The 21386-nt window shown below is 56.1% G+C and overlaps 9 protein-coding genes across 9 annotated transcripts; 5 read left to right on the top strand and 4 right to left on the bottom strand.

Moving 5' to 3' along the window:
• Positions 1 to 2: 2 nt before the first annotated feature.
• On the bottom strand, positions 3 to 4025 carry Malapachy_0660 (patatin-domain-containing protein; the record flags this gene model as incomplete). Its single annotated transcript, XM_018135175.1, has 1 exon — positions 3 to 4025. The coding sequence occupies one exon, from the start codon at positions 4023 to 4025 to the stop codon at positions 3 to 5; it is 4023 nt and encodes a 1340-aa protein (XP_017992222.1).
• Positions 4026 to 4452: 427 nt separating this feature from the next.
• Positions 4453 to 5520, bottom strand: Malapachy_0659 (glutamine synthetase; the record flags this gene model as incomplete). The annotated part of the gene is made up of 1 exon (XM_018135174.1): positions 4453 to 5520. One exon carries the CDS (start codon positions 5518 to 5520, stop codon positions 4453 to 4455), a length of 1068 nt encoding a protein of 355 aa, XP_017992271.1.
• Positions 5521 to 6074: 554 nt separating this feature from the next.
• Malapachy_0699 (suppressor of mek1) lies at positions 6075 to 8582 on the top strand (the record flags this gene model as incomplete). Its single annotated transcript, XM_018135214.1, has 1 exon — positions 6075 to 8582. One exon carries the CDS (start codon positions 6075 to 6077, stop codon positions 8580 to 8582), a length of 2508 nt encoding a protein of 835 aa, XP_017992715.1.
• A 74-nt stretch (positions 8583 to 8656) lies between these two features.
• On the bottom strand, positions 8657 to 9684 carry Malapachy_0664 (yeats family protein; the record flags this gene model as incomplete). Its single annotated transcript, XM_018135179.1, has 3 exons — positions 8657 to 9291; positions 9320 to 9632; positions 9667 to 9684. The coding sequence occupies 3 exons, from the start codon at positions 9682 to 9684 to the stop codon at positions 8657 to 8659; spliced, it is 966 nt and encodes a 321-aa protein (XP_017992218.1).
• A 598-nt stretch (positions 9685 to 10282) lies between these two features.
• On the top strand, positions 10283 to 13123 carry Malapachy_0698 (hypothetical protein; the record flags this gene model as incomplete). Its single annotated transcript, XM_018135213.1, has 1 exon — positions 10283 to 13123. The coding sequence occupies one exon, from the start codon at positions 10283 to 10285 to the stop codon at positions 13121 to 13123; it is 2841 nt and encodes a 946-aa protein (XP_017992714.1).
• A 116-nt stretch (positions 13124 to 13239) lies between these two features.
• On the top strand, positions 13240 to 13626 carry Malapachy_0707 (hypothetical protein; the record flags this gene model as incomplete). Its single annotated transcript, XM_018135222.1, has 1 exon — positions 13240 to 13626. The coding sequence occupies one exon, from the start codon at positions 13240 to 13242 to the stop codon at positions 13624 to 13626; it is 387 nt and encodes a 128-aa protein (XP_017992514.1).
• A 22-nt stretch (positions 13627 to 13648) lies between these two features.
• Positions 13649 to 15279, bottom strand: Malapachy_0690 (dynein light intermediate chain; the record flags this gene model as incomplete). The annotated part of the gene is made up of 6 exons (XM_018135205.1): positions 13649 to 13752; positions 13784 to 14381; positions 14421 to 14668; positions 14700 to 15002; positions 15032 to 15169; positions 15198 to 15279. 6 exons carry the CDS (start codon positions 15277 to 15279, stop codon positions 13649 to 13651), a joined length of 1473 nt encoding a protein of 490 aa, XP_017992720.1.
• A 60-nt stretch (positions 15280 to 15339) lies between these two features.
• On the top strand, positions 15340 to 18590 carry Malapachy_0679 (nuclear export factor sac3; the record flags this gene model as incomplete). The annotated part of the gene is made up of 2 exons (XM_018135194.1): positions 15340 to 15414; positions 15444 to 18590. The coding sequence occupies 2 exons, from the start codon at positions 15340 to 15342 to the stop codon at positions 18588 to 18590; spliced, it is 3222 nt and encodes a 1073-aa protein (XP_017992177.1).
• A 38-nt stretch (positions 18591 to 18628) lies between these two features.
• On the top strand, positions 18629 to 21373 carry Malapachy_0674 (voltage-gated chloride channel; the record flags this gene model as incomplete). Its single annotated transcript, XM_018135189.1, has 3 exons — positions 18629 to 18688; positions 18715 to 18982; positions 19017 to 21373. 3 exons carry the CDS (start codon positions 18629 to 18631, stop codon positions 21371 to 21373), a joined length of 2685 nt encoding a protein of 894 aa, XP_017992170.1.
• Between the last annotated feature and the right edge of the window lie 13 nt (positions 21374 to 21386).

Raw genomic sequence — 21386 nt, 5'->3', positions numbered from 1 at the left:
ATCTACAAACTATTTCTACGCGCACGTTTGGTCTTTTCTGTCTTTTTCATGGGCTTCATGCCGTAGTAGGCCGGTAATTTGCCGTCGTCCTGCCACTTTGTAAGCGCTTCAATGGACTTGTCGTAGCCCACAGAGAGGATCTCCATGTACTTTCTAAAATCGAGCGTGCCATAGCTTTCGACAGGCATGCGTAGGTACAGACATGCATTGTCGGCCTTCGCATCCTCCAGCATCTTGACGGACGTGGTGTACATCAGGCGCGATTGAATGTCGGGTATATTGGGAATCGTGCGCATGCTGCTCCATGGATTCAGGCGATTCAAAAGGACCCACCAACCCGATAGCGTATCGCCATAGTACTGCGGTGATGTGTCATCCACGCTGCTCACGTCGATCGCAATGACCGTGCGCGCACCCAGCGCATGCATGATCGAGACGGGCAAGTTGTCGGTGTAGCCGCCATCGACGAGCATATTGCCATCGTCAATCATGGGTGGGACCAAGCCTGCGAGCGTCATACTAGCGCGAATGTACCGCCAGGCATACCCACTTGTATGTACTTCCATTCGACTCCACGTAATGTTCGTCGTATTGGTAAAGTACGGCAGCCACATATCCTCAATGTGCGTATCCGCAAAGCACTTGAAAATACCACGATTGAATTCATGGCCAGTCGTATACGACACAAGCGGGTACGTCAAGTCCGTGACGAAGCGCCACAAGGACGCCATACGCCCGGCGAACCGCTTGGCACGTCCGTGACTAGACACGGACATGCCTTCGCGTGCATACAAACCACCCACAAACGAGCCAATCGACGTACCACCCACGAGATCAATCGGGATGTCCAGCTCTTCCAACGCACGCAGCACACCAATATGCGCACAGCCACGTGCACCACCACCACCAAGCACCAGGCCAATGGACACACCACACAGGCGACGTGCGAGGCGGGCAAAGTCGGAGAGGTGCGCAGGCCGCGCTATAGGTACAGCACTGTGTTGTTCATGCTGCATCCGACGCTTCAAACGATGCTTGAGCAAGCGCAAAGCTAATACAGGTGCAGATCCACGCACATGGCGCGTACGCGATCTCGGTAGGCTTCCCATTTCGATATGGTGATGAGCCGTGACCCAGGGGCGTGGCTTCAGCCATTCACGCGTGGTGCCTGACCGCACACTACGTTCGGGATGAAGAAGCACCAGTTCTTTGCGGGCCGTCGTCTTGATGCTGAGCAGTGTACGTTCCATCTCACCCACATGTGGATCGTCACCTAGGCCGACGAGCAAAACGCAGTCGGCCTGTCGAATCGCCGTGGTGGCCCAGGACATGGAAGGCGAGGTATCGACAACGTACAACACGAGACGGTAGTTTTGCTCCTTGTCTGCTAGCCATCCCGCCAACTTCAATTTGCCCATCCGCGTAAATGCATGCCGGCCCAGCGCACGAATCACACTGCTCTGATTGAGGAAGGCGACCGGCGCAGAGATGGTAGCGGCAAAGGCCTCTTGCAGTTCGCTCGCAAATTCAGCCACGGGCACTTCATTGGAGGCCGGCAAAATCGCTACTGTCTTGAAATTGTACGTGTTTTGACCACGCCCAATCGTCGCAGCCAAATGCGGCGGCAAGGCCATTCGCTTGGCTCGTTCACGTTCCACAATTTCTGCACTCATTCTTTGGGCAATAATACGGGAAATTTGGATGGTAATAGGCGGATGCCACAAGGCGATCGCATTGAAAAGCGTTGTCGGCATACGAACCAGCTCTGAGTCGCGGATCGAGTGTAGGGTAATGGAGCGTGCACTGCTGGTAATCACCTCCAATTCTCCTACACTATCTCCCTGACTGTACTCGCCCAGCACCTCCATCGCACCGCCTTCCTCCTTCCGTATCGCACGAAGGCGCCCGTTGATGACCATATACAAACTGTCACCCTCATCGCCTTCGCGGAACAGAATTTGGCCGGCACCCACATGCACCCAGTCCAAGGCTGCATCAATATGCTGGATAAGAGGCGGTAGCAAGCTCAGTAAACGCTTGGACAGCGTCAAAAGTACATTGGGACGTTTTTCCACCAGCCGCTCAAGAACCTGAATAGGCAAGAGACCCACATAGGTATCTTTTTTCGCGACAATGTCGACGTAGCTTGGTACGCCAAGCAGACTGGACAAGTAGCCGGCAATGCCACCACGTTCGGCACTAAACAGGTACGAGTCAGGGCCACGGTCAGGCAAATGCATATCCAGAGTGCCGTCAATTACGTAAAAGAGGCCAACACCTGGCTGTCCAGCCTTGACCAGTACACTCCCCGCCTTGAAGAAGCGGATCTCGATTGTGCCATCTTCCAGGTCGGTGGTCGTAGTTTCCGTGGTGGACTCTTGGACGTCTGGTAAGGTCGACGACGATGTGTCCAGACTGGAGAAGTTGGAGCATACACTGGCCAAGCCATTCCGCTGAGACGTTAAAAACGGGCTTTCCAGTGTAGACGGAAGCTCTGGGATAATAGCTTGAGAAAGACCAATACTATCCACGATGCATTTCATGACTTCTTTGCCAAACTGAAGTGTCTCTAAGCGCGAGTTGGACGTGAGCAAGTCGCCTGATACATGCCGCCGTGGTGTATGCGAGGCCAGGTCAAGAAAGAGGGACGATTCTTCCAGATCGGTGCCTACCATACTGTGCAAATCGCCTGGCTGCACAGATGTATGAGCCTCTTCAGGCACAGACATATCAACGGTAGAACCCTGTGTACACGGCCGTGACGGCAGGTTCTCGCGACTGAGGTCTGCGACACTGGGTCGTGCTGACGTGGGGTTGTACCTGCGCCACAGTTCATCAAGAGCAGCAGGCTGGTAGTATGACTCAGGCAAGAACACCTTTGCATGATCGTTGATAGCATGCTCCGTTTTCATCACTTCGCGAGTAAGGCCCAAGTACGAGTGTGCCATGTGAAACGTAACACGCGCCAGGCGTGTGAGAATCACTTGGACAATGTACGACGCAGCACTAGGGTATTTGACCGTCAAGCGACGAAAAGCATCGGCGGGAATCACAGCCAGCGTCGTATCGCTCATTGCCCGAGCGATCGTGCCTGTTTGATTCGGCATATCGCTCGTCGGCAAGGACCGAAGGTACGAGGCAAAGTTGGACGCATGGTGCTGACGCAGGATAGAGGAGGGCGTTTGTAGTGATGGGGTACTGCTCATAGCGTCACTGGCTGTGGACGAAGGAGGAGAGCCTGGCATGGACGGGGGCGCACTGGTCGCTTCGGTGCGCAGCGGAGGCACGTCTGCATCTTCGCTGGTGAAGCCTAACTGCACTTGTTCTGTGAAGAGGCGTAAAATAGTGAAGAGAGAGCTGAGTGTGCCGCCGCTCTTTACGTCGTTGATAAGCTGCAGGTCGGGCTGCGCATCTGGCAAACCCGTGGATGCTGTGAATGGTGCAGGCGCAAAGACTTGGACATGACCATCAATCACAGTAAAGAAGGACGTTTCCATGTCCATTGAAAGGGTATCTCCTTCCAGCATACGGCGTGTCTGCAAATGACGCGTCAATTCATGGAAGACAGGTCTTTCCAGGAAACCAAAGATACGGATCGCATTCAGAAACTCATCTAAATAGGAATGGAACGACCCACGATCCTCTTCGAGCGGTGCTGGCTTGACGTCCGACGGCAAATCAGTGGCTGGCTCCTTACGAAGAGGCTCCTCGCGGAAAGATTCGTACCGGTTCCAGTACCAGTATCGCAGCCATAGCACCACTACGGTAGCTGCACCGACACACCAGAGTGCTAGGACCGAGAAAGTCACTTGAACTGTCATACTGTAGTGAACGACGCGGTATATGGAGCTGGGCACTGTGATGGAAAAGAAATGCAGGAACCAACGGACGATACGCAATAGGGCCATGACAGTGCCAATCAACCCTTGCGCCAATTGCGTAAGCGGCGTCGCAGGGATAGGTGGTATCGTTGAGGGCATGGAGACATACTCCGGATATACCTCACTGGGCGCAGCGGCACTCATGGGTGATACGCTCTGCCACACCTAAACCACAAGGGGAAGGAAGTTACCACAGCCCTCGATGGTTCGCTGACGGACCCCTGCAGTTGGACTGAGCACAAGCGAATCGAAGTGGAGACCGATGAGATCACGTGATATGCTGAAGTGGAGGCGACCATGCGCTCTAAATCAGAGGGACCCGTGGCCGCACGGGGCCCTGGCCAAAAGTGTGGCAAGTCGAGGCCAATCGAGCCGGTACTAAGCATCGTAGGCTTCGATACCCCGGATTCGGACGAAGTCACATCAAGACTTTAGATAACAACGCTCGAGATAACGGACGTACATATCGCATAAAGGAATAGTCGAGAGCAAGGTTATTCTTTACACTACAAGTAGAAATACGTGATAGAGATTTTGCAGAGAAAACAAGCCAATACGCAAGTCTTACCATTTACTGGTTCAGACACACGGTCTCGGCGATAATACCAGTGACCTGGTACGGGTCGATGTTCGAGGCCGGGCGACGGTCCTCAAGGTAACCGTAACCCTGAGCAGCGACATGACGAGGGATACGGATCGAGGCACCACGGTTGGCAACACCAGCCGAGAACTGACCAATGTGACCAGTCTCGTGGCGACCAGTGAGACGCATCTCGTTGTCCTCACCGTACACAGCAATGTGCTCGTTGTGGCGCTTGCCGAGGCGCTCAATGGCCTCCTCAATGGCCTTCATGCCACCCTTTTGACGCATAGCCTCCGTCGAGAAGTTGGTGTGGCAACCAGCACCGTTCCAGTCACCCGGCACAGCCTTAGGGTGGATGGAGACCTTGACACCCCACTCCTCAGCAATGCGGAGGAGGAGGTAACGGGCAATGGTAAGGTGGTCGCCCATCTCGATACCCTCGCAAGGGCCGACCTGGAACTCCCACTGCGACGGCATCACCTCGGCGTTGATACCCGAGTGGTTGATACCGGCGTACAGGCAGGCACGGTAGTGGGCCTCGACGAGGTCACGACCGACAACGCGGCCAGCACCCACACCACAGTAGTAGGGACCCTGCGGGCCAGGGAAACCACCCACGGGCCAGCCGTATGGCCTGTCGTCGGCACCCATGAGCGAGTACTCCTGCTCAATACCGAACCACGGGTGCTGGTCCTTGCACTGCTCGAAGATCTTGGCGGCAGCGTGGCGGTGGTTGGCCTTGTTCGGCGTGCCGTCGTTGTTGTAGCACTCAGCCAAGACAATGACGTTGTCACCGAGACGGAAGGGGTCAGGGTAGTAGGCAACCGGACGCAGGTACACGTCCGAGTTACCACCCGGGGCTTGACCAGTCGACGAGCCGTCAAAGTTCCACTCCTTGAGGTCGGCGAGCGACTTGACCGGGCCATCGACCGTAGTGGTCTTAGCACGTGGGTGGCCAGCAGCGTCAAGCCAGACGTACTCAGCAGCAACCTTGCCCTTCTGGGGCAAATCCATATACGGAGCAAGAAGGTTCGGGTTCTTAGTAACAATCGACATGGGGAATAGGTGTCAAGGAGAAGAGACGGTGCTAATTTTCACTGGTGGCTGGCGGCCTTTATAAGATTATGAGTGGTTCGGCACAGGCCGGCCCTGCCGGGTTTGTAATCTAGCCCCCATACAGAAATAATTGCTATATTCTATGGGTCTTGGCCGCCTGTCTGTCACGGATATTGGACCGATGCACGCGACGCGAAGAAGTTTGTCATCATTATTGCAGATTACTCCCCTCATTATCTTAGCTCTTTAGATAAGGAACAGTGGCCTGACCGACGGGTGCGGCCGACTTATCAAGGTCATGGAACCCTAGGCTCGGCATCCCCGATTAGCACGTGATATTTTGTCAGCGATGCGCGGTGAGCAAGGCGCAGCAAGCCATCGAGCGTGTCGACGCCTTTCAGGCAGATACAGCGTTTGCGGAGGGACGCGTGGCTCTGAAAGTGCCAAAGCACGTGAATTGTATCGCAACGACGCAACGCGCGAGGTGGGTGTGCACGATAGAGACGCTGATCCTCCGTGGCATCGCTTCCTAGATAGCATAACTGCGACGACGGATGGAAGCATCCACCGCCGTAGCTGAGCACGCCGTCGACGTGGACGGCGTCGCAGCTGAAGGGCCACCGGCCTTTGCAGCGCGTGGCGCGACAAATGCCCACGATGCGCCGCTGCTATTTTCATCAACTATTACGCGTGGCCACTACCACCAGTGTGGTTCAGGACGTCGAGTAAAATTGTATGTTTTGGAAGGGCAGGCCTGGTCTGATCGTGGTACTGGCTTCTGTGCAGGCGTGTACGATGAGGACAAAGACGAGGCGCTGATTGTTGTACGCAAAGAGGACTTCTGTGAATCACTTGGTAGTGTAGCGGATGTTACAGTACCCGAGGATACCCAGGATTCGGATGCACCGCCACATGAGTATATGTTGGTCGCGCAAGAGTCACTGGATTCTAACGATGTTCTTCTAAATGCGCCGGTTATCAAAGAAGATGTGTACCAGCGACAGCAAGACACATTGGTAGTCTGGACAGAACTGGACGGGTCAGATATGGCGCTGTCATTCCAGGAGCTGGAGGGCTGCAATGAAGTATGGGATTTTATTACCGAAGTGCAGCAGCACTTTGCACTGAGCCGTGGCTTGGATTATACCAAAGGTAATATCGATGGCCTACCTTCGTTCCATTTGGAGGATCCCACCCTTGACAACATTGAATCCATTGAAGAGGAGCTGGCAGTGGCATGTCTGCACAGTGTGCCGATGAGAGAACGAGTGGTGGAATGGCTGCTCAAGTACGACTATGTGCGCAAACTAGAGAGTGTGTTTGTGGCAGCAGAAGAACAACATTTGCTCCCTATACTGTACGCGCTCTATGGTATTATGAAAATGATTCTATCGCTGAACGACAATGTGATGGTCGAGTACCTTCTTCAGGATGAGGTGTTTTTCTCGGCCATTGGCATGCTGGAATACAATCCAGAGCTACCGAAACTCAAAGCGTCGTATCGGCAGTACTTGCAAGAGGAGGCCAAGTTTCACCAGGTGGTGGACTTTGACGATCCATCGATTGTGACCAAGATCAAGGAGACGTATCGCCTTGTGTACCTGAAAGATGTGATTCTGGCTGGTTTTGCAGACGATGCGCTACAATCTATGCTGGCGTCGCTGGTATTCTTTTACCAAAGCGACATTGTAAATTATTGTGTGTCAAGCGACCAACTGTGGACACAGCTTCGTGTGCTGTTTGAAGGCGAGGGAGATGCCCAGACAGATGTGTCGACGCAGCGCGCTAAGGGTGTGCTTTTTTTGCAGCACTTGTGTACCATGGCGAAGCAGATTCAGCTGCCTGGGCGAGTAAGTCTGTTCCGCAGTCTCATCGAAGGGGGTGTGCTTCCGATGATGGAGTGTGCGTTGCGCGAAGATGATATGTCTGTGAAGAATGCGGCGGCGGAGGTGCTCATGTCGGTGATTGAATACGATGCTAACAGTGTGCGGTCGCATATCTTGACGCAGGTCGAACAGTCGACTACGACGCTATTCCGTCTGCTAGCCGACCTACTTCTCCGCTGTAAGGATACAGGTCTGCGCGCTCAGCTTGTGGAGTCTCTCAAAATTTTGCTCGATACCAATTTGGAAGGTATTTCCAACAGCGCTATGGGGCATGGTACAGTGTTCAAGGCGCGTAACGAGCCTGAGCAATTCATGTCGTGGCTCTACCAAGACGATATCAAGCACTTGTTTGAGCCCCTCCTCTCCATTCCGAGCATGACAGCGCTTACGATGACGGAACGCATTTCGATACCTCCTATCCAAGCTGCGCTGTATATCCCGTTATGTGAGCTCTTGTGCTTTGTCGTCACCCAGCATTCGTACCGCAGCCAGCATTTCCTTGTGGCCTCTGGTGTAGGTCGCCATGTCGGTGCCCTTCTGCATGCACGTGATAAGTCGCTGCGTTTGGCCGCGGTGCGTGTCTTCCGGGCGTGTATGGCGAATCAGAGTCAAATGACATGTCGGCACCTCATCGAGGTGGATTTGCTGGGCCATGTGCTGGCGTTGCTCGCGCAGGAATTACCCCGTGACAACTTGGTCGTGTCATCGTGCTTGGGGTTGGTGGAGCAGATTCGGCAGGATCACATCCGGCCGCTGGAGCAGCACATATGGGAGCAGCACCGTGCGGAGTTAGAGCGGCTGGCTGAGCATCCCTTGGCCAAGGCAAGTCTTCAGCCATTGGTGACACGCTATATGTATGGCCATGACGAAAACGATAGTGTGGACGAGGATGCGCTGTCGCAGAAAGTCGAGGGCGATATGGATGCGCAGCCTGGGCTGGAGCTTTTTGCTGCGCAGGAGGCAGCCGATGAAGCGGACTACTTTGACTCAGAGGAACCTACAACCTCTGTCACAGACTTGGCCGACCCTACAGAGGCTAGTCAGACCCCAACGGAGCTAACATGGGACCTGAAACGACGAAAAGACGAAGCTGGCCACGACGACGACGACGAATTCCTAGCGCGTGTCGCAAAACGCAAAGCATCTGGCAACCATACGCCACTGCCAACGTCGTAAACAAGTTTGTATTCTTTGTTTTCGCATACCAACCATCAGCCTGTTGATTCTATGACGATCAGGGTATCAATTTTCTACGGACCATTAGACTCCAACCGCGCAAGCTGAGCGCGCGCTTCACGTAGAAGTTTTTCTGTATGAATGAGTTTCGACCGATCTTCATCGAGCTGTTTTACAGCATTAGCTCGTGCCAAGTCAATACGGTCTGCCTCGGCACGTTGGGCTTCGAGACTAAAGGCGTCCATAAGCTGGCCGGTAGGCGTATGTATGTGATGCTTCTGACTCGCGTCAGCCGCAGGTTCCGCCCACGCCTGAGCGGACGTGGCAGCCCAGGGCGTGGGTGGATGAGCTAGGAGGATCTCGTAAAACGGCTCGAGAGGCTCTGGGAATACAATTTCTTCGTACTGCCATGAATGCACCACAGGAGGGATGGTAGACGGCGTAGGTTCAGCAGGCACCGACGCAGCAGCAGGTGCCTCTTCTTTGATGGGCACCGTGTCCGCTGTAGCGTTCGAGTCAGTCGGGGGTGCAGGCGCAATGGCTGGCGCTGGCGCTGGCGCTGGGGCAAGCGGTTGCCAAGGGTGTAACTTCAAATGATGCAAGACTGTGAGGGGCTTCTCCCCCGCTTCAGGGACAAAGAAGATCTTGATTTGGATCTCAAACTCACCCCACCCTGTCTCTGTGACGCTGAAAGGTGGATGGTCGATGTCTGTGGGTAAGTCGATAGGAATACATACTACGTGTAGGCTGTGCGTACGTCTCATGCAATCGGAATTGGACGCGCTTGATAAAGTACGACAAGTCGTCCTTCCCGCCGACGGCACGGTGCAGATCCGTCTCACTATCGCGAAGACGTGTACCAATACCGCCATCTTCAGTTGTATGGTCCTGAGAATCTCCGTTAGGAAGGGCAGGAATAGGGTTGGTCGCCGCGCTTCGTACTGCGACAGTCCAGCGATGTGTATGATCCGGCGGTGCAGTCAGCTTCTCTGCAGGCGTGAGAGGTGTAGCTGTGCTACCAATCAGAATGGGGCGCGACACGGCAATGCCCTAGTGAGTTAGGTTCGATACAGCAAGTACGTACGCGCATACGTTTCGACATCGCAGGAAGCCAAGGACACTGGGGCACGGATTGTGTGCCGTATTGCCAGTTTTGCGACACGGAGGAGCGCGAGCCAGAGGTACGACGATCTGTTTAGTCAGCGAGGCGAAAGCGTGCATTTTCGTTTGCGCTTGCCACCGCAGCCGCAGGGCTCGCGCGGTCATCCTTCCAACGACGGTTGTGGATCGTTCGGTGCGCGCAGAGATCGTGCCGAACGATATACGCAGGCATGACAAGTGCTGCTTCGGCACACTTTAGCTTCACGTCGTCCCTCTTTTCGCACTATGCGCTGCAATGGCTCTGGTCGTACACCGTAGAGATGCAGCCGCGTTGGTGGGCGAGTGAGGTTTGGCGGCCTACGCGAATGATACCCATTTACACGCCACGTATATGTCACCCTATGGCCAGGGCCGTATGGCCAACAGGTCGGGCATGGCAGCATACCCAGCATAATGGTGTGGCTGTAAGGGGGGAGACCACACGACGACAGCCAACATGGCAGACGGCCACGTCGAACGTAGATACGGTCCAAGGAACGACGCTGCCAACCAAGGTAAAGCGCGCTCGGCATGCATCTCATCGGGACTATGTGTCGCGCATGCTTCATGCGTTTTTAGATCGCGTGGATGTGAGATCTTTGGACACCCCTACTCTGCGTCTCGTCTTGGACCATGTGAATTCGTGCCTGCCGCCTTTGCCGTCTACATCGCCATCAGAGCAGGAGGCACGCGAGGCTATGCGGCATGCGATCGGTGCACGTATCTCTATACCCAGTGACATGGACCTGGCATTGCAAGTGGAAGTCTATGCCCTTCGCGGCGATCTACGTGAAGCCTTGGATCGTCTCGCTACGTTGCTTACTACACACACAATAGCGCTTGAGCGTGTGCAGGCTCAAGCCCTACGTGGACAGCATCTACATATGCGTAGAGACCCGGCGCTGGATAGCGTCTACCGCGCGATGCGGGCTGTTCTAGATGTATGGTTGGCACAAAGCACACGCGAGAAGCAGCAGGACGACTATGCCGGCAAAGCCGCTGCGCAGGCAGCTGCCTGGCTGTGGGCTCATCCGCTGTCGTTTGCACTTATTCAACCACCATTCCCGAAAGTCATTCAGGCCGTGTACACACTGCTCTCGTCCGTCAAGGATGCACGGGAACATGTCCAGCACGTCTTACAAACACCACGTATGGCGCAAGTTCGTTCGCATTATGCCGGTCTAATAGCCCTGGCCTTTGCGAATCGCGGAGCCCCTCATATTGCCGCTCAGCTTTTGGACTTGATATGGGAGCATGGCATCGAACCGCATGAGGCTGTGGTGCGTCGCACGGCGCGGATGTGTGCACCACAAAGGCAGGCCACCGTGATACAGCCTCTTGTGACGTGGCTCGAATCTCATGCCAAGGAAGCATCCTCCTGGAAATGGCTTGTGCTGTACCATGCAGAGCGGGGCGATGTGCAGGCCATGGAGTCGGCCCTTTCGCACTTGCCTGTGCATGACGAGAAACGTTCGTATGCGTACCTAGTATGCGAGGCCAGTCGTGGTGATGTGGTGGCTGTGCATCGGCGGATCGGCCGTGTGCCGCGCAACGAAGACGAAGCTTTCTGGCTTCTACGTGCGCATGTCCGCCAGGATGATCTGAGTGGTGCACGTGATGTCTTCACAGCGGCTAGCAGTGAATACGCATCGGAACGTTTGTACAGTGAGATGGCGCGTATGTTGGCGCGTACTGGTGATGCTACAGAAGCCATGCATCTCGCTGCGCAATTGGAAGGGGCTGGCCTGGTGTGCTCGGCAAACACGCTGACCTACCTTGTACAAGCGCTCGGCCGGGCGCAGCTTCCAGAGCGGGCAGCAGCGCTCATGGCGCATCACCAAGCGCGAGGCACGCCTTTGGCTCGTCGTGTGTATACGGCCCTGATGAACGCGTACATTCGCGTCGGCCACTATGCGGCGGTCATGGGTATTTTCAAGTTTTTGACGCAGCAGCGCGATGTGGCGCTGCAGCCAGATACTGCAGTGTACAACACGTTCTTAAAAGCGCATGTGTATCGCGGCACACCTGTCGCACATGTGCTGCGCAGTCTACTAGATATGAGACGCCGTGGCTTAGCCCCAGATGCGCGGACCTATGCATTGGCGGTGCAGAGTGCCTGCGATGGGCGACGTATGTCGTTGGCCGAGGAACTATTTGCCCTGGCGGACAAGTCGCTCGCTGATGGCGCTTCGTTGGAATTGCACACCATTATGCTGCATGCCTACTTACGCGAGGGCGAGACGTCAAAAGCGCGAGCGATGCTTGATCAAGTGAAAGCGCGTGGCATTGAGCCGAGTCACGTCACGATGGGCGTATTGATTCGCAGCTATGCCAGCGGCACAGAGTCCAGTCTCCATATTGCGCAGGACCTCGCAATGCAGCTGGTGGCAGAGGCCCAAGGACCACGTGATATAGACGCGTGGCGGGTGCCCGCTCTTGATCAGGGTCCGATGTACGAAGATGTGCTGGTGCCGCTGATTGATGCACATGGCCGGCGTGGCGATGTATGGGCGGCCGAACACGTGTTCCGTCACTTGGTGCATGCAGGCCAGCCGATTTCGCCGCGAGCCTTGACAGCGCTTATGAATGCGTACCGCTACGCGGGTGATGTCCAAGGGGTGCTACGTCTGTGGGATGAATTGTACGATGAGCTTGTGCCGTGGGTCAAGGCGCAAGTCTCTGCGGCCGATGCCCTTTCTGCGAACACAGCCGGTAGGGAGGAGCCTAGTATTGGGCCGTACCAACGAAGCCTGCTATGCTTACCCCTGTCGATTGTAATCGAGAGTGCGTCGCGGGCAGGCATGCATGATCGTGTTGCGGAGATTTGGACACGTGCCAAGCGCGATGGCTTCGCTTTTGATGCGCACAACTGGAACCATTTGTGTGCGGCGCTAGCACGCGCTCATCGTCTTCGTGATGCCTTGCACATCATTGAACACGTACTACCAGAATCACCACCGCAGGCACATCAGCGGGCAGTACGGATCGACGGGATCTCGCCGTCGAGCTATGTGCGCGCCGCTCAAAATGAAAAGGACGAAGAGGCATTTGCACGCGATCCCCTCTACCGATCTACATCGACGCATGTGGACTTGACCAAGCTGGGACCGACACATCCGCCTCACCGGCGCGAGCAGCTCCCGGCATCCGACATGACATCCGAGACCACGGACACGGACGTCATGCGCCACTTCCTTCTGGAGCCACGCCGTCAATGGTTCGCGACGTACCATACGCTGGAGGCGCTCGACAAGGCGCTCGCGCAGGATCGATCAGCAGAGGAAGCGTTGCTGCCCGAGTACCCGGTGGCGGCCTCGTGTCTTGCCCAGTTCCGTCATCGCTATCCGACGCTGCCTTCGTCTTCTGCCTCGGCCTCGACGTCGGCCTCGTCCTCGCCCTAGATACCCATAGTCACGTGATATAACGCGTGGGGCGTGTTGATATAGCATACGTACAGTGCGGAGGAGGAAGAGGCGGCGGCGCGCGCCGCCGCTGCTTCTTGACCGAGTGAATCTATATGGATCGTGCTGCGAGTTCCACGATGCAGCGTGTGCCGCTGCACGAGCTAAGTACAGAAGAGATTGCAGAGAGGTCGAGTGCCGATATAGTCGATGCCGTATGTGCGCGCCTGGATGCCATGGCCATGAAAAAGACACGGTCGTCGACACGCACCACGCCACGCCGACCCACGCCACGGACGGAGCTCGACACCGGGTCGTCGGCCGCTCAGCCACATCCGTCGAGACGAAGAGAGCCAGAAGCCTCGGCCTTTGTCGTTTTGGAGGACCCTGCGAGTACGCCGCCTCGAAGCCGGCCTGCCAATACGCGCTCGCATGCGATGCAGACGCGTGCGATGGCCGCGATGATGACGCATGATGATAAGGAAAATCGCAGGCATGGCTAAGGATGGATCTATTAGTACATGACTACCCCCCCATCTCGTCTTTCCGACGACGTACACGGCCAATGCGAGCACTGGGCGTGCCTGGCGTGGAGCCTGGGCTGGAGGTGGATGATGGCTTTTTGAGTACTGAGGTAAGTATCCAAGTTCGCATACGTACAGCTCTGGAAGAAGCTGTGCAGGACTTCGGTCTGCTTGGGTGTCGCGACACTAGGCGAGGCCAGGGACTCTGTGCGCAAGCTGCTGGGCGTATGAGATTTGTGATGCGCCGATGCGATCGGCGTCGTTGGTGCCACAGGGACATCTCGCACTTGCTCTTGCAATGCGCTCTCGACAGCCGGCAAGTCCAGCGTCGATACCTGCATCGATGGACCGAGGGCATGACGTGCCGGCCCTGCCGAAGTAGGCGGCGTGGGTATGGCCTCCGTTGCAGGGGGCTGCCGCGCCCGTAGCGACGCAAGAAACTCGGCGGTGGACGATACCTCGACGTGGGTAGGCGCCTGAGCCTTGATCGATGGCGGCGGAGGGACACACTCGGCCATCCGCTGCGCCACCACCGAGGTGCTCTCCGCGGTGGGATGCAGCCGGCCCGCATGATCGTTTGCCCATGTCTCGTCCCACGCTGCACACGAAAACGAGGAAGCCAGCGCTTCGATCTTGGCCCACGTATCCCAGCCTGGCGGGATGCACAGCTTGCGTACATCTGCTGTGACGATCTCAGCCTCCAGTGGGGCAGGTCGGGCTGTGCTGGGCACGGGCTGATCGACATAGAGGCGATGCCGAATGCACGTACGTACTGCATCGTAGGTAGAGGCACGATGCATCGTCGTAGAAAACAAGGCTGCGCCGTACCGCAAAGCGACGGTGCGTAAGAATTGCTGGACCGTATCGAGCTGTGCCTCAGTGAGGACGTGCTCCGCAAGGAGCGTATCGATGTGATCTGTGTGCGTACCCACAAACACCAACGGCACGCCGAGGTTGTCAGCCAGCGCGGTGGTCGGTGGTGATGGCTGTGTATCGGACGGTGGATACGTCCAGGCAGAGACTGCGGTCAGGTGTGATCAGTGGATACGTACGTTGCGCACGCATAGCACGGCGTAGAGTGTCTGCATCTGCGTCGGCGTCCACGTCGGAGCCACTGGCATGGGCGCTCGCAATGAGACGCTCAAGGAGACCCAGCCACGCCGTGATTTGGGCAGCAAACGCCCACGGCTCGCGCCAATCGAGCGTAATCACAAACACGGTATCACGCAAGCGACGGAGCGACGGTTGCACTGAGGCATCCGGCGCAGTGTGCACGGGTGGGAAAGCGTAAGGCAGTGTGGCTGCCACTGCCATGTCCGCCGAGTGGACAGTGTACACGCCTGTGCGCCACGGCTCTGAAGGTAAGTAGGACTGCATCACGTACCAATGGACGTCGCGTCGTCCTGGAGGTCCAGGTACCCAAAGTTAAGGGGGCCTGACGACTCTTTCGGCACCGTCGTTCGTGCCTCTGCGGTGCCAGCCAACTGGCGGACCAATGTCGACTTGCCGCTCCCAGGTTCGCCTAGCGTGTAAGATAGGTGTATACGTACCTAGCACAACAATGCTCTTTGACACAAACGCATGGCGGGCGCGGGCGCCCTGCAGCAGGGAGCCCCACACGTCTCGCGCCATGACGGGAGGAGGCAGCGATGGCAGCGAGTGGAGGCGTGTCGCAACGCACGTCCTACCGCCATGAATGGCGCGAACGACGAGCGCCTCGAGCGATTCCGGCCGCGAGAAGATACGACGGCCGCGCGTCTCGCTGAGGTAGGTGGACATACTTCACTCACAGGCAGCTCAAGGTCGAATATGCACACAAGCGCGAGGCGTATATTGCCAGCGGTGTCCTTCCAGACCCCGCCAAGCCGGGTCTGCTGGAAGATGCGACGAAGCTGGTAGGCACCTGCATGGAGATGTGCCCCGAGCACGAGCGTCTCGAGAGAGAGATCCAAAAAGAACTAGATAAGCTGGAGCTTATCCCAGGGACGACGCACGCTGATCCGAAGGCGGCGGTCAAGATTTACCGACGTCCAGCTGCTGGCCGCGAACTGCCGCTGCCAGAAGAAGTTCGTCCCCCTGCGGTCCTCCAAACCACACTGGACTACCTGCTACATACGCTTCTTCCAGCAGACCCGCGCGATCCACAGTTCGCAGTTGTCCAACCATTTCTGTGGAACCGTACACGAGCGATTCGGCAGGACTTTATCGTACAAAGCGATCGCGGTGCGATTGCCATTGCCTGTCATGAACGCATCGCCCGGTACCACATTCTGTGTCTGCACTGGAAAGGCGGCGTAGATGCTGAGGCATGGAGCGAGCAGCAGGAACTCGAGCAGCTGCGCAAGACGCTGCGTAGCTTGATTGAGTACTACGACGACCAGCGACTGCTGGGCCATACCTACCCCAACGAGCCCGAGTTTCGTGCGTACAATTTGCTCTTGCACATTCGCGATCCTGAATCGCTACGTGAAGTCGAGCTGCTCCCGACGCCTGTCTTTACGGCGGCGCCCCTGCAGTGGGCTTTGCAGCTCCAGACGTTGGTCCAGCGATCGAATCTCCTTGAAAAGCGCGGTCAGCCGCGCAATACGGAAGCGACGCCCAACTTTTTCACACGCTTCTTTAAGATCGTGGCACGGCCAGAGGTGAGTTACCTGACGGCCTGCCTCGCTGAGAACTTGTTTCCTAGTGTACGCATCGGTGCCATCAAGGCACTGGCCAGGGCCTACATGCCGCAACATAACGGTTTGCCGCTGAGTTACGTGACGACGATTTTGGGGATGGACGACGATGCAGAGACGATCGAGTTTCTTCGCTTGGTACACGTGGATGTGGATGAGCAGGACGGTGTCGCGAAGATCAACAAGCTCGTCGTGCTAGACGAAGACAAGTCGTTTGTCTCGCCTTTCAGCCAAACACTTGTCGAAGTCAAGCGTGGCACAGCGACGTGCCAGGACATTGTCGATGGCAAGACTCTGCAGCCACCCAAGCCGACAGTGACAACATCGCTGCCCCCCGTGATGCCATCGACCACCCCAACACCAACAACAACAAAAAGGGCCAAGACGCCATCCCCTCCGGCCAAGCCGTTCACGTTCACACCTGCGAAGGCGCCTGCCGCGAAAACTCCCGCGGTGATGCCGCCACCAACGACGCCGGCGTTTGCTTGGCCAGCGCCGCCGTCCGCTTCCCAACCTAAACCGCCGCCAGCCACGCCATCCTTCACGAAGACGAAACCGCCAGCCGACGTGGTGCCAAGTACGCCAGCACCCCCGCCCAAACCCAAACCTAAACCCCGCCTTCCACGTACTCAGCTCACGACATCCCTCACGCAGCAACTGTGCGACGCCGCTCTGGACGACATGGTGCATCATGTGGGACAGCAGGCATTGGAGAGCGAGGCAAAGCATCGACGACGTGTACGACGTGCGTCGCTGTTGGCGTCCATGGCTTCGCGTCTCACGTCACGACTCTTGGCTGAGCCTGTCGCAGCAAATGTTCGTCACGCGTCCATGGATGCGTTGGCACAGGTCCAGTTCACGCGGCATATATTTCGGGCGACTATGAAACATTGGCAAGCGATTCTCGCAAAGCAGCGTGATCGCAAGGTACAGGCAGAGCGTCTCGAGGATCTTCGTACACGTCTGCCGCATTTGCATGTATCGCGTTCTCGGCGCTCAAGTGATGCTACAGGGCGTGCGCCCCGATGGTCCGATGACGAGCGAGTCGACGCGTTTGTGCACGCCCAAGAGGCTAGTACGCGGCTATGGGAGCGAGGGACGTGGGCGGATAGCATGGTCGATCGTGTTGCATGGCTGTGCCACGAGACGATGCAAAGTCCACCGACCTTTACCATTGCCGTGTATGTATCGAAAGACGGCCCCGCCGCAGGCGCTCGATGGCTACGGCATAAAATGGGGCTGAGTGCCGATGAAGTCCTTCATCCGCTAGCGCACGGGACGCAGGTCCGCATCGTCGATGGCGTACGTGCTCCGGCCATGGCACAGGAGGCACAGTTGGTCGTGTGTGATGCGATGGCTACTGTGCCTACGCCGTCGGTACCTACACCGTTGCTGGCGGTGGCGTGGGCGGAGGCACAGGCACAGACATTCATGCAGACACACAACAAGGTATGGATGCCATGCAAGGTTGTAACGCTGCATGAGCCCACGGTCAATGTGGATCAGGTGCTTCGCGAAGCATTGCTTGACGTCCTGCCTACGCTCCATGTCGGAATGGATCGAACACCTGGGCTACGCACAGCCATTCAGCCTCTTTGGCATATGTGGAGTGACTTGGCTGATGCGTTCGATACGCTCCTGGCACGGGCGCATACGCCTGCCATTGCTGCCGACGCATTTGCGTTGCTTACGTCGCTAGCGAATCTCTTGCTGCGTATGGCCCTAGCCGCCGAGGCAGAGCCAGACGACTCGACCACCCACATCGCGCTGTGCATCCCGAAAACGGCACACAGTACGACGATTCCCGATACCCTCGTCTCTCTCGCCCTGCATCAGCTGCAGTCCATGGCATGGGGCGATCCAGAGGCTGTGAGTCTTTTAAAGGCACATACATTGGAGTGGGCACACCAAGGCACATTTCATCTCAACACGTACATGCAGGCCATCCTCCGGATGGCATTTGCGTACATTGGTGACGCACAGTCGGATGCGCATGTTCCCTCGGAAGACCTGGAGCAGTTCCGGTCCCTGGGCAACCAAGCCCTGCGCGAATTGGCAAGTCGCGTGGACAACGATCGGCCCAAGGGTCCAGCACCCGCCTTGCCGAGTCCCATCCCAACGACGCCGCGAAAACGCGCATCCATCGCTCCTTCCCATGCGTCCAAGCGTATTCGCGACGAGGATGACAAGGATGCACCTCGCGCACGTCTACGTGGGCTCTTAGCCCGCTCGGCTTCGTTGCTACTGCACGAACCGCGTGAATAGTGTTGATAACCTCCACATACACCTCGCACCTTCCCACCATGGCCATGCCGCTACGGCCTCCAGCGCCAGCGCGCGAGGCAACGAAGGATTATGGCCGTGTACGTATACGCTATACTAATGCAAGTTCACGACCGTGGACTGGGTCGTCGATGGACGCAGAGAGCGAGTGAAGATTATGCGACATGAGGAGCAAGTGCAGCGTATTGCCGAGAATATGCACGCACAGAGTTCTCAGGCTTGGAGGACGTTTGCAGCATACGCTGAACGAATGCCGTTCGGTGAACGTCTGATGATGTTCCTTAATGCGATATTTGGTTATGTGGGTGGATTGGCTGGCGCGCTTCGAGCGCCCCTGCTGACGACGGCGGAATCAGGCCTAGTCATTTTGGTCGGTACGTGAACGAGCCATGGCAAACTTACGGCTAGGTGTACTCATTGGTCTCAACATGGCCGTCATTAGCGTTGTGACAGAGTGGGCTTCGGACCTGAAGCAGGGATACTGCTCCGCCGGCTGGTGGCTGAACAAGAAGTTTTGTTGTTGGGAAGATATGGACCCGGCAGGTCCAGGCGCAGGATCAGGACCCAAGGGCATGGCGGCGTTAGCGGCGGCGGCAGCAGCCAATGCAAACACGACAAGCGTCGCAAGTGCTATTCAAACCATGACGCGGCTGACCCTGCGGAGTGAGAGCCCTGTCGCGCCTGTGGAGACCTGCAACGAGTGGATCGAATGGGCCGCGTGGACGGTCCCCGCATGGTTTGTGTATATCGGATTTTCGGCCTTGCTGGCATTTTCATGTGCCTACCTGGTAAAGCAGTATGCGCCCTATGCAGCAGGAAGTGGTATCAGTGAGATCAAGTGTGTTCTCTCAGGTTTTGTCATTCGTGGTTTCCTCAGTGCATGGACCTTGGTCATTAAGAGTTTGGGCCTACCATTGGCGATCGCCTCCGGATTGAGTGTAGGCAAAGAAGGACCTGCCGTTCATGTCGCCTGTTGTATGGGTTACACAGCCTCCGAAGTATTCCACTGGCTTGTGCCAAGCCATGCAAAACTGCGCGAACTGCTTACCGCCTCTAGTGCAGCTGGCGTAGCCGTGGCGTTCGGCTCGCCTGTAGGTGGTGTGCTCTTTGCCCTAGAAGAAATGACATCGCATTTCCCAGCACAGACTATGTGGCGTACCTTCTTGTGTGCTCTAGCAAGCACAGTAGCACTCTCCTTCATGAACCCGTTCAGGACTGGTAAACTGGTGCTCTTCCAAGTGGAATACAACCGAGATTGGCACTACTTCGAAATTGCCTTTTTCCTTCTTCTCGGTGCCTTTGGTGGACTCTATGGAGAATATGTGGCACGTTTCAACTTGCAGGTACAGCGTTTCAGACGGAAACGACTTGCCAATCACGGTGTGGCGGAAGCTGTGATCCTGGCTGTCCTAACAGCCATGGTCAGCTATTTCAACCGCTTCATGCGGATCGACATGACAGAGTCGCTGGAAATCCTATTCCAGCAATGTGATGGAGCAAGTGAGAACGACGTGCTCTGCCAATCGCGTATGCAATGGTCGATGGCCACATCGTTGTTGCTGGCCACCATCCTTCGGTTCATGTTTGTTGTACTGTCTTATGGCTGTAAAGTACCGGCAGGCATTTTCATCCCTTCGATGGCTGTGGGAGCCACATTTGGTCGCATGATCGGTATACTTGTAAAAGCAATGCAGTCAGCCTTCCCAAGCTGGAGTATGTTTGCTGCATGTAATCCACATGAGCCTTGCATTACCCCAGGTACTTACGCTATGCTGGGCGCTGCAGCTGGATTGGCTGGCGTTACTCGTATCACTGTGGCTGTGGTGGTGATTATGTTCGAGCTGACGGGTGCTTTGACCTACATCCTGCCTATTATGCTGGTTGTAGGTACGGCAAAACTGGTGGCTGATCTCAATGGTAAAGGCGGTATTTCCGACAGGGCCATCAAATTCAACGGCTACCCCTACTTGGAACAAGAAGAACACATTTTCGGTGCAGAGGTGGGTTCTCTTATCCAGAAGCAGCCAGATGCCTTGTATGCTGATGGAATGAAGCTCAGTGATATTGAGAAGTATGTATCGGAAGCTACATATCGTGGATTCCCTGTGGTTTCCAGCAGAAATGACGCTACCGTCCTTGGCTATGTCGAAAGGAACCATCTCCGGTATGCTATTGACCAAACCTCTAAGCTCCAAAGCCTCACGCCGGAGGTTGTATGCAAGTTTTATCCCAAGGGCACCGAAGAATATGCGCTGACAACAGCACAGATGCCTAAAGATTTGCCTGAAACTATGAGATGGGGTAGCGGTGCTTTTGATGAACCTGACTACATCCTCGAGGAAAGCATGGAGGTCGATTCTGGCCCCTTGGACCTGGGTTCTTGGGTCGACCCTACACCTTTAATGGTGCAGCCGGAATTAGATCTGGAGGTGGTGGCTGAAATGTTCAAGAGCCTAGGACCCCGTGTCATCCTAGTTTGCAAGAATGGCCAGTTACAAGGATTGGTTACCATTAAAGACTTGATACGGCATCTTACAGAGAGGGAGAAAGAAGAGCAACAGCCTACATACGTGCCTGCAAACATGCAAGACTCACATATGGATACCAATTTTATGGTGGGCAGTGGTGAGCTGGAGGAAACACTCGAGTTGACATGGCAATGGATGACCTCCCTTACTAAGCGTTTCAAGTGGTGGCCCAATGCAAGTCACAATGTGGACAACGTACCACTCACTACTGTAACAACCGTGCATCAAGACGAATAGTTTGTACATTATC

Source organism: Malassezia pachydermatis, assembly GCF_001278385.1.
Source record: "Malassezia pachydermatis strain CBS 1879 chromosome Unknown scaffold3, whole genome shotgun sequence".
Taxonomy (NCBI): domain Eukaryota; kingdom Fungi; phylum Basidiomycota; class Malasseziomycetes; order Malasseziales; family Malasseziaceae; genus Malassezia; species Malassezia pachydermatis.
This window is presented reverse-complemented; position numbering and strand designations above follow the sequence as displayed.